The following is a 12,609-nucleotide window of genomic DNA, read 5'->3' on the forward strand; positions in this document are numbered from 1 at the left end:
TCTACATTCTGAGTGTTCTGTTTCAAGTTGAGAAACATTTCCAGTTTCCATAAGCACTATCCAAAGGGTTCATCCTTAAAGAATACTGAGGAATTAAATTATTTTTAATTGTAGCTTAAAAAAAAAGGTAGTTACTATATCTAGACTACAGACATTTCAATAAAACAATAAATTTCAATAAAAACAATGTCTCAGTCCTTATTCATCCCTTCTAACAGTTAGGAAATAAGGAACCACTTCATGGGTTTCTGTTTATCTCCATAATATATCACATTAAACTAGACCATTAACATACATCACTGGTAAACTTACTTTAATTATTGCTGATAAGCTTTTGTGTAATTACTAGTGAAGTCTGCAAACAGCAAAAGCTGAGCTTTTATTTTCAAATTAACGCAAACATAGGTCACTAATTTCTATAGTGCCTTTTTCCTAAAACTCTCAACCTGTGATGTGTTTTTATTATCATCCTCAGAATGAAAAGTGACTCATAAAAGTTTCTCTGGCTGCTCTTTATTTTAGAGATTTCTTACTGTTTAGACTGAATAAGGCCATAAGCAAACTTTTCTGTATTGAGCAGTGGGGAGTCAAATTCTTACTGGAACAGGGAAGAGGTAATCGCCCAGGTTAAACATTTTTTTTCTCCTGTTGTAAATGGAATATGAATGCATTTGACTCCTTGCATGACTTATCAATAAACAGAATTCTAGGTTAGAGAGAAGATGCTTCAAAATTATCCAAGTGAAAAAAAATGCATCAGTGGGTTCATTTTGACTATCACATTTGGCCTACAGCAAACACCACCATTTTAGCAGAAATGACTACATGAAAGGTTCAGGTCACTGCCCTACTGTTAGTTTTATAACTACTGGATAAGAGTTAACTTCACTAACTTCTTGCAAATCACCAGTAATCTATCCAGTACATGAAGTCAAGACATACTCAATTTTTAAAATGTTTATTTGTCCTCAAAATGAGGATAAATAAATAGCCAAGGACACTTCCTCATGTCACTTTAGCAATGCTACAGTTTTTCCCTTCACTCTTAAAATGAAAATATAATTAAAGTCCCAGGAAGATGAGTTATGTTCTAATGGGCAGAAGGTTCTGACAAGTGATGCAGTTTTAACAACAGGATATTGTTGGCATAAACTGGACTGTACCGCCCAGGACTCCCAAGATCCGGAAAAAATGAAGCAACATTGCCATATTTCCCTGGGCTGCCCATCACTGGACTGTTTCTTCTTGAGTACGTTGAACCATTTGGTGGGCCTGCTGCAAGAGACTGGGACTTGAACCTTCCTTTCAGTGCTGGACTTGGCCAACTACAGGAAAATAAAGAATCACCATATGGTTAATATTTCAGACAGACAATCTTAATGGGGTGAGAAATAGGCTCTCACTAGCACCCTGTGAGCTTGCTGGAGATGCATCAGAAAACACTGAACAGATCAAGAGAGACAGACAGGGGGGAAAGAAAAACAAGGGTGCAGCATATTAGGTCACACATGGATGTGTCATTGAAACCAGCAAATGTCTCTTTCTCCAAAATGGCTAATTATAAAAAACACATTGTGCACATTTGGCCAACTGCAATTCAACACCGATATATATTAGGAAAGGTACTGAGCAGACCAACCAGATTACCAGGACCTGCTTATTATCTTGTTTCTATGGCAGATCATGTGATAAGATTTAAGAACTCATAAGCATAGATGGCCAGCCTACCATGAAACATCAAAGAAATGGCAGGTTATCTTTGTTTTGTAAAGCTCAAAAATGACACTTCAGCACATCAACACTTAAAAGACTATGGACAAGGTATTTGGTTAAAGAAGGCTTTGTACCAGTGATTTTGAAGGTTTGGCCATAGGAGAGACTCAGTATTTTTTTTTTTTTAATGCAATGTGTCCATATGCAATAGAAATAATAAATACATTTTTTATGGACTAAATGTTTACTTGGTTAAAAAACATAAAATTATCTCTAATATTTATTTTTGAATGAGCCAGGATTACTCACTTTGGTTTTACCGATTAATTACTATTTTATCATACAGAACAATAATCTCACGACAGTATATTTTTCTACCGAAGCAGAAATAGATTTTGAAGATAACACTGTCAGCCTTAAAAAGAGTAATGAAAGAGTTAAACATACTGTAAAGCTTTTAAAGACTCCAAGTCAATAATACATATTTAGATTCAGTTGCACGCATAGATATTTATTTCAGAATGTATGAATATCCATTTCTTCGTACCTATCCAGACCTGTACTGCCAGGTTCCATTTTTCCTGACACTAAGAATACTTAAGCAGGGCATTATTCTGTACTCCCTGTCTCTGATTGAGGTGTTGTTGGCACTAGAAACACTTGAAATGGAAATGGCAAGACCAAAGTTCCCTCTTGCCAAGTAAATGAAAAGACACTAATTTCCAAATATTTTATTACTTACATTAAGCACCAACCATGTGTTAGCAATGTACACAAGAGCAGATAGCTCCTTGCCTTAATAAGATGCTTTAAAATGTAAATATATTGTAGTAAGTCTAAACACTTATTTTATTATCGATTTAGGATTTTAAAACAATTTCTCAACGCTCTTGTAAAACTGAGTGCGTACAATAAGAATAAAAGCTCCTAGATAATACATCAGCTTCTTTGAAGAAAGGATTCTTCAACCCAGACACCTGAAAGTTTACTAAAAAGCAGGGAGGACTTCTTCAGCTTGACTGAAGTGTGAAGTTTATTTGTAAACACAGTTTATTTTTACAATTGCCATTTCTGAGCCTTTTGCTGCAAGAGGGTGGCTGTGTTTGAAAAGTGTCCACTGCTCACAGGCAGTATGGCAACCCAGCAGGAAAGAACAAAAACCTGTTTCCACACTACTTTAATCAAAGACAGATCTTCATGATTTAAGGAAAAAAAGCCACTCCTTTATTTCAATGCACCACTTGGACTTATAAGACCTTTTGATCTTAGAAAAATGGGCTGGGGAACAGCCCCTCTCAGCTTCTGCCACCCTCTCATCTTTCTTCCTCCCAAACACCTGCAGCCAGCAGGCAACTTCTCTCCCTCTCCTTATCTTATCCTTTTGCACTCCTCGCTAAATCTGCTGCTTCAGCTCTTCTCCCAAAGTTTCCCACCAGACAACACTACCCATTAACTCCAAGTTGCGCCATCATAAGCTGCCTGGCTGTTGCGTGTTCCCACTCCTACCCTTGAGTCTTCCAGGAAGTATTCATGCTTTTACATTGGGTTCCAATGTAGTAAGTCAAATTATTACTAAGACTGTTAGCAAGAACAAGTGGATTTTTTTTACATAATGCATTTTGAGAGAGAATTTTAAAATGTAAAGAGTATTTCAGTGAAAAAACTTCCATGTTACACAGGAACATTTTAAGCAGCCACATTCAAATGAATATAAGGATGGCTATACCAATAGAAAAGGAAAGAAGAGAGAAAAAAACAGGAGTCAGTATGGCAGAAAGGGTATTGGACTTTCTGTGGCTCTGCCACTGACCTGTTGCATGGCTTTGGTCAAGTCATTTTACCTCCCACACTTAGTTTGTCTTGTCTACTTAAGCTGTAGGATCTTTGGGACATGGGACTCTGCTCCACTCTCTGTTTCCACACCACCTATCACAGCGGGGCCAAATCTTGGCTGGGGCCTCTAAGAACTACTGTAATATAACAAACCACCACCACCACCACTTTGGTCCCTTGTGAAAAATCCTCATATGACTTAGAAACATCAACTACGTTTCATAATAAAATTTGTAACTTCATGCCACATATGTAGTCATGCTAAGAAGTGCTGACTGTTCATATTGCTGGGCTAGCAGAACATACTATTAATATTTTTCAAGAAGACCATTGAGAATATTTCCATACACATAATCTAAACACACACCCCTGCAGGTATCAAAACCTGCATCTACTATGGCAGGGTAACAAAATGTCTGAAGACATCTAGATTGTATAATCTAAAATTAAAAATTCATTTGATATGGCATCTTGCATAATCTAGATATTCCAAAGCAGTTCTATTATTGTATTATATTGCACCAATGATTATGAGTTAGAAATTGGTATTGCAGTGACTGTACAGGCAAATATGGCAGTCACTATGTGTTGAGTAATAACAGAACATTCAGCATCGTGAGACATTAGATGCTATAGAATTGAATACATTTTATTTATACTTTGTATAGGCTAGGGCTTTAAATTCTAGCTACGAAAGATGTCCTGCCACAGACACACTAAAAAACTGTTCCTCTTCAACTTATTCTGTTGAATTTACATAAATACCTTTGCCTGTCAGAAGAAGAGTAGGACTTTACAGCATTCTTCCATTTGTAAGTAATGGGGTATTTCTGTGGGTCAATCTCTACTCCTTCTACAGCTGCTAAGACATCACTATCCAGCTTTGACGGTTGTTCCCTAGAATATAAATGGTACTAGATGAAAACAGAGCTGTTAAACTTTTTAGACAAGACAATGTCCCCACACCCCAGTGTAGATATTTTGAAATGTTTTTAATAGGTACATGCATGTCAACTGGATTAGTTGCTCTTCACATTCAAATGGATCGTTTTCAAGCATGCTTTGATATAAGAAATAATGCCCATCCGTAGGGACATTCAATGTGCTTCACTGCAAAACAGTATTAGTAGTCAGATCAGAGGAAAGCTTGGAAAGTATCCTTAAACTCAGTTTCATATATGTTGAGAAGGTGAAAGCTATTTAGAACTTAATCTAATTGAAATTAGGGATGTAAAGAGCATTTAAACTATTAAAATTGTATCTGTTAAATGCGTAACCGTTAACGAGTTCACAACATAGGTGCGGGAATTGGGGGTGCTGCAGCACCCCTATATTTTAAGCGGAGCTCCGCTACTACCCCATATTCATGGCTCCGCTGCTGGCAGCCAGGGCCCCAGGTACAGGGCCAGCACCTGGGACCCCATGTAAAACACAGGGTGCTGCAGCACCCCCCACACTCTTTAGTTTCGCGCCTATGACATTAGTTCCATGGCAGTGGTCCCGAAACAATGCGGAACCTAGTTCCACATACACTTTGAAATGGAATTGCTGCAACGTTTTTAATGTGCACATTAGGCATTTAATCTTTAACTGAATACATTACCAGTAAGACTGACTGGTTAACATTTTACATCCCTAATTGAAAGGTTCATAACCAAGAACAAGCCTGCCTGACGAACAGGAGCTAGCTCCAGGCTGAGGAGTCTGTTTGAAACCCTAGTACTGAAACAAAACCGCAGAGCTCTTTTCTTCATACTCAAATTCTTTTATACACAATCTTTAGAGAGCGTGAAAGGACTGCATCTTTACTGTAGGAACTGCAAAGCATTTTAAGGAGGTCTTTTTTCAAGTGATTATAACTGGTGTTTGAAACTTTTTTTGAAGAATTTCTTACAGCAAGGTTAAAAGCGTGTGGAACTAGTTTTGCATGTATGGATCAAAGGACAAAAAAGTAAAACAAAATCATATTAAACATCAATCCAATTCATACCCAAAGAGGAATAACTTGTCTGTATTTTCATTTGTTGGTGGAGTCTTCAAAAGAAATCTCTGAGAAGAGGGCTCTTGACACAAATAAGCAGCACACTCAGATTGCACTGCAAGACTGCCAAGCTGCTGCGTCTCTTTGTCCCAGATACCATGGTCCAATGACAGTCTCTCAGCTTCTGATGGTATTTTGTTTTCTGTCCTTAATTTTGTATCTCCTGGCTTTTCAGTAGTAGCTGGCTCAGAACAGCTTGCCATAGAAAGTGCTGAGCAGGTTTTACCCAGCTGGTCCTTGGATATTCTGACATGGCTCATTCCTTCAGCCAAAATTCTCTCATTCTCAGTTTTTGCAATGATTTTGTTTGATTTCACCACCAAAGATTCCCCTGCCACTGCTTCATCTTGGAAAGACAGTCTTTCAAATTCTGCCATTAAATTGGAGACTGGGGATATAAGGCACTCCTCTCCACCACGTGAATGTTTTCTGTCACTAGTTATCTTCTCATTAGTTACAGGGCTGCAAAATCCATTTTTGCTGGAAGAAACCCCCTTCTCATACTGCATGGAGAGGTCCGATGTTTCTATAATGTTTACTTTGTGCTCCATTGACAGTATGTCACACTCCGAATCTCCAATAGCATCTATACTAGATTCCTTAGACACAACAGGTGGGCTGTTATTCCGTGCTGCATTCTGTCTGTTTTTAATTTCTTCCAAGCTCATGTCGTCATCATCTTCATCTAAAAATGCTCCAACAGAAATGGAATTGCAGCACTTTTTACTTTTGCCTGCAAACAATTTTAATAAAAAGATATAAATAAGAGGCTTGACAACTGAAGTCCTATCAGATAAAACTAGAAACAGATCTATGGTCTTTATGGTTTAAGGTAATTCCATTATCGCATGTATGTATCCATTTACGGAGACCCTTTTATAATCTGATGTAAGTAATGGTATTAGTTAACCTAAGTAATCCTATCATCAAAAAATATACACATCTTGTTTGCAATGATCCTTTTTTATCGTATTCATCAGAGAGATGTTTCCTGTGCTTCTCACTTAAAGTGCCCGATTCACAGAAACAGACCAAGTTCCAAGATAAAATCAGAAGGCAGAATATGATGGCAAAAAGATATAGATGTAAGCTAACTATTAAGTTTGCCATGTCCTCCTACATACCAGAGGTTCCACTGAAGTTACAATAGGTACCTAAATATATACAGTCCTCTTTCAACAACAGGCAATGATATACACTTTACAGAATGTATTTATTTCTGCAACATGGACCTAGGTGAGCACATAAACTATTGCAGATCCTATTTCTACTACAATATTGCAATTAGAGATTACTGAAAAGTACACAGGAGTTTGATAGAGTACACCCACCTTTTACTGTTGGAGACAAAAAAGCATTCACTTTTTCTATGTTAAGAACATTAGGAGCGTGTCTGAGAAAGAAATTTAACATTGGACAAACCCTTTACTTTACTGCAACTGACTTGGTCGATGGTTAAGCTAGGAATTTTACCAAAGTATCTGCTTTAGCATCAAGTCTGTTGGTTTGAGAATACAGGACTTTAGATGTTAAAGGGAAAAAAAAATGGCAAAAGCAGCTCTTTGTTTCCAGGTCCACCTCTCTAAGTACATTGGGGAACCAGTTGCCATATTCATGCTCCTCTGAAGATTTAGCATAGGATCGCTTCACATACACGTTTATTTGGATAGAAATAATTAAACACACCACCAGCCAACTAGTAAGAGGAGAAATTCTGTAGGGCTGGGTTGTGTGTGCATCCACTCAAACTAATTAAAAGAGAAACTGGGAACAATTTGTGCAGTGAGACTTGTATAACCTGGGTTACAGGAAAAATACTTCCCTAATGGGGAACCACTTTGAAAAGGGATCTGTGCTTACAGCTGGTCAAAAAAATCTGTGTCAGAACAGATATCCATCAGAAAATGTCATTTCGACAAAACCAAAATGAAATTGATACAATTTCACAATACAAAGAAAATTACTGCAAGAATAAATTTTCTGGAAAAATATAAAACACATTTCATTTTGTTTCAGAATTATTTTCACTTTTATATTATATTTATATTATTTACATTACTTCATGATAGGTCAAAGTCATAGCATAATGTGTTTTAATTAAACACTGACAAAATGTCAGTTACACTGCAACAAACAGGAGACACTGATCTAGGCAATAAGAAAAGATGTTACTTCATATAGATTGAAACAGCTGCCCTTAATATTTAAAAATAGAATATTATGACTGTCATAATGACATGATGTCATACTACACTTTAATAATGACATAATGAAAATGTAAAAAGGAAAAAACCCAAAATTTTCCAAAACCAAATTTTTAGAATGATTTCCTCCCCCACCTGCGAATTTCCATTTTTGGGGAAATTTAAAAAAAAAAAAAAATGTTTAGTTTTGTTCCAGTAAGGGACAAAAACAAATCCTGAAGCATCGGCATTTCCTGTGAAACGGAAATTCTGAGTTATGACCTGCAACCCATTAAATTGATACAAAAAGTTTGGATTTAGGCCTTTGTTAGTGTGTCTCCTCTGCCTACAACTGGATAGAATTATTTCTGTTTTAGAATGTTGACTGTACTTCACAAAGGAATTCCCAAACATTCTAAGTGAGAGCCTGGTCCACTGAAGTCAGTGAGAGTTTTGCCATTGACTTTAAAGAGGCCAAGATTTCAATCCAGAATCTGTAATCTAGTGAACAACAGCATGCAAGATGGAGAGTGTTTAATGATATATGATCTGGTAACCTCCCACACTTCTCTAAATTAATGTTTTTACACTGAAAGTAGAATATTTGAGTAACAGATTAATATCTGCAATTCAAAAAAAAAATTAATTAAATGTGAACTCCAAGCCCTGCTCACAGTTTTTTCTTAAAGTAAATCGTTTACAATAATGTTTGCTCTTTTCTTACCAGAAGAATGTGGAGTTTTATATCTGTTGCAGGTTTCATTTTCTCCTGTTTCTTGCTGAGCCTTTTCGCTCATTTCCCGTTGACTCAGGTATTCTTCTAATTTTCGCAACCCCTCCTGGGAAGACAGATCAACAAAACATCCCAGAAATTCCCAGTATTCAACCCACGGGAACCCCAGCTCATGAGCTAACTCCCTGCAATAAATAAGATAAAACGAATAATTTGTGAAGACATAATATATTAGTATGACAATAAATTTAAAGAACATGTTTTATCAGCTATTTCTAAGCCTCTGAAATTGTGAAACACATGTAAGAATTCTGTAACAACCAAGTTCTGCATCAGCAATAATATGTATCCCTCTCCATAACACATCAGGTGTTATCTCTAATTTCTTTCCTTTTTAGTAATCCTAAAGCTTTACTTATTAATCGTAAAAATGCCTCAGATTGTGATTTAAGATGACTGCATCTAGGCATCAGGTGGAGAAATGAATCAATTACTGGCATAGGCACTTCTTAGTTGAAGTCAATCAACATTTTTCATTTTTCAGAAAAAGGGTAATTTTAAAGAAAAAGATAGACGCCACTCCTTGTTTTAAACAAGCTTAGATGCTTTAAAAGTTTTTACATTTGCGTGCTACCACAACACAGAAAATCTATCTTTTGTGGTGAGGATCCATGCATACCCACATTCACCTTTTACAAAGGTGAAAAGAAAAGGAGTACTTGTGGCACCTTAGAGACTAACCAATTTAAATTAATTGGCTTTCTTCATAATCTGAAATATTCTGAGAAATTAGGCAGAAGAGTGGGTGGGGTTTGAGAAAAGAGGTCTGGACATAATGCGGGTAACAGTTAAAAAATGTATTTCTTCTCCCCTTCCAAAGTACTGTAGTTAAATAGGTGGCCTACAATGTGCAGAACTACATAATCATGATGGTCCCTTCTGAATTTAAGGTCTATGGGTGTCATTTTTTGAGTGAAAGCATTTTTTATTTACACAAAAATACAATAAGGACCCAAACAAAATATACATTGTAAAATGTTTGTAGAAGAATTTTTGCTTTATGTAGCTTGTTCTTATGTTAACCATTAATGTGCCTTTAGTGATGGAGTTTTTTTAAATGATTTTCTGGCTAATTGCTAACACATTTCTTTCATGCTGAGATTTTCTTAGTACCTTCCAACTCTTTCAACTCCTCTTTCTGGATCGGATTTCCTGACATTGTGAAAGAAGCCTGCTCTCTCTCTAGGTGGAGTTTTCCAAAGCTTGCGAAATTCTTCTGCCTTCAAAACAAATTCAGAATGTAGACAATAAAAGTACATGCACCTTTAAGTACACTGCAGCTAAAGCCTCTCTACCTAGAAGCTTTTTTGCTTCAGACACACATTAGGTTGTTCAATGACGAATTTAGCTGTTCTTCAGTTGCATATATACAATTCAAGTTTAGCTATATACATTGCTCAACTATAACCACTTATAACTTATGTCTTTCATTTTAGACACAAAATTTCACCCCAACAGACTTGTTTATTGCTGTACACAATTGGTCTCATAAGCACCAATCTGGAAAGTGATATTAGGCATAACTATGAGAAGAGTTACCACAATTTAAAGCTTCCATTACCAACTTCTGTACTACAGCAAGTCACATATTGGGTTTGACTGACTTTTCTAGATTATCCGTAATTGTCAAATGGAAATCTCTTTTGTAGCTATAAGGTGGTGTATATATCTTCCTTGGAGGATTTTTTTTTTAAAAAGATAGTGTGTTTTCTCTAAGGCCTTGTATACCTAAGCTATTTACATTAATTATTGAATTTATTTTCCAGGAAATAGCACAGAAGGAAATCTATTGATTGGTGCACACCAGAGAACAGAAGACATACAATTTTAGTTTCTAAAATGTTAATTCTCTAAACTCACCTACATTTTTATCTCATTACATGTGAGCCAGCCAACATTAATAGCTGAGTGCTACATTTAGACGGTTAAGGGTATATGCCTGTGCCTAAAATAATGCATTATTTGTCTTTATGTCACAACTCCACAAGTTTTCAAAGAGTATAAATTTTGAATTTAAATGAATAAGTAAAAATGTAATCAAGAAAGGCTATTTAGGGGGAAAACAACACATTCTCAATAAGCCTGACACATCAAGTGGTCATAAAGTGTCAAAGGAAAAAGCTCTCAACCATGTGTAAGACACTAGTTTGAGTTAAGACACTTCCTCTAGCTCATCAACAGATGGAAAGCAGACAGCTCACGCATACCAGTGGTACATCTTGCTGGTGACACCACCTGCCAGAAGGGTTACACATGTTAATTAGTATTTCTAAAGGTGTCAGACTAATACGTTCAGATAATAAACTGATGAAATGTCTGAATTGTAGACAACAATTTTTGTATTAAAGATACCTTAATATTTACCTGCCATCATAACGATTATGTTTTCCTATAATTCCATTAGGATTTATTATTTTTTCAATTGGATAAACATTTTACTAGTCTACTCTAGCAAGATTAAGTGGTGATAAACTGATTCAAACATTTAATATCAGTTTTTAGTTAGAATATGCTAGATCTTTTGCCATTTCTAGCTATATGTTTTCATAAGTGCTTAACAGTTACCTCTAAAATCAGTTTTAGTTTCAGGCAGGGGAAACCAGGGCACTTATGTGCAAGGACTGTACAGATCCAGAAGATACATCAAGAGTCATCTTCGTCTTAGAATATTTAACTAGGGTCCCAGTAGGAAAACAAGAGTTTTCAACTATTCCTTTATTTTTACCACCTTTCCCCACTTCCTGATACACTCAGCCTCCTCAGATACCAAAGCTCCACAATAATCTGTTAAGAGGGTTCCAAAAAACATACAAACATACCACCACCCCTTCTCTGCATGGTAAAAATTCCCTCCGCCCCCCACAAAAAACATGGAAAGCAATGATGCTGAACCCTCAGTGGGGTCTCCAAAACTAACAAGCTATGCCAATGAAAGAGCCATCAGCTTGGGCTCAAATTACTATATTTTGAAAGCCACAAGAGAATTAGGAAAGCATCTGGTTTTATGACATCTTCGTTATATCCAGTGGTGAGCTGGTTTGCGCGAACCAGTTGTTAAATTTTGAAGCGGTTTTAGAGCCTTCCCTGCAGGGGGCACTGAGGCTTTGGGCTCTGGCCAGGAAGTGATGTAATTCCTCCTCCGGCCGCCGAGGGCACTGTGCTGAGCTATGTGGGCTGCTGCCTGGCCCTGGGCACGAGCCCTGTTGCTGCTGCTCCCCTGCCCCGGGGCTCTCGATGCTGCCTGGTGGGTCCCCGGCTGCTCTGCTGAGGCTGGGCTGCATCCTGCTGCTCTCCCCGTAAGTACTCACCACCCTGCCCGCAGCCAGCCCCTGCCTCCAGCCACCCCCGCACCCCGTGCCCTGCCTCCAGCCCCGTCTCCAGCCACCCCCCGCCTTGCCTGCAGCCACCCCCACACACCCTGCCTGCAGCCAGCCTCTGCTGCACCCCCTGCCCTGCCCGCACCAGCCCATCTACAGCCACCCCTGCACCCCCTGCCCGCAGCCAGGCCTGTCGCACCCCCTGCCCTGTATCCAGCCAACCTCTGCCGCACCCAGCCCCTGCCCTGCCCGTATCCAGCCAACCTCTGCCGCACCCAGCCCCTGCCCTGCCCGCAGCCAGCCCGTCTCCTGCCGCACCCAGCCCCTGCCCTGCCCGCAGCCAGCCTAGACCTCCAGTCAGCCCCTGCCCTGCCCGCAGCCAGCCTAGACCTCCAGTCAGCCCCTGCCCTGCCCGCAGCCAGCCTAGACCTCCAGTCAGCCCCTGCCCTGCCCGCAGCCAGCCTAGACCTCCAGTCAGCCCCTGCCCTGCCCGCAGCCAGCCTAGACCTCCAGTCAGCCCCTGCCCTGCCCGCAGCCAGCCTAGACCTCCAGTCAGCCCCTGCCCTGCCCGCAGCCAGCCTAGACCTCCAGTCAGCCCCTGCCCTGCCCGCAGCCAGCCTAGACCTCCAGTCAGCCCCTGCCCTGCCCGCAGCCAGCCTAGACCTCCAGTCAGCCCCTGCCCTATCTCCAGCCAGTCCCACACCCCCTTGCCTCCAGCTAGCCCTGCCA

The 12,609-nt window shown here is 39.1% G+C and overlaps 1 protein-coding gene across 2 annotated transcripts in view; it reads right to left on the minus strand.

Annotated features, from left to right (window-relative positions):
• Positions 1-942: 942 nt before the first annotated feature.
• ANKLE2 (ankyrin repeat and LEM domain containing 2) overlaps positions 943-12,609 on the minus strand; it is a 28,688-nt gene continuing 17,021 nt past the window's right edge. For both annotated transcript variants that reach the window (XM_084648883.1, XM_084648882.1), the window contains exons 9-13: positions 9,677-9,783; positions 8,495-8,688; positions 5,537-6,320; positions 4,312-4,443; positions 943-1,325 (exon numbers count right to left, since the gene is read on the minus strand). In XM_084648883.1, coding sequence (XP_084505009.1) covers positions 1,091-1,325; positions 4,312-4,443; positions 5,537-6,320; positions 8,495-8,688; positions 9,677-9,783 — 1,452 coding nt within the window. In that variant the 3' untranslated portion in view covers positions 943-1,090. The remainder of the gene's footprint in view (positions 1,326-4,311; positions 4,444-5,536; positions 6,321-8,494; positions 8,689-9,676; positions 9,784-12,609) is intronic.

This window comes from Lepidochelys olivacea, assembly GCF_965140295.1.
Source record: "Lepidochelys olivacea isolate rLepOli2 genome assembly, chromosome: 15".
Classification (NCBI taxonomy): Eukaryota; Metazoa; Chordata; order Testudines; family Cheloniidae; genus Lepidochelys; species Lepidochelys olivacea.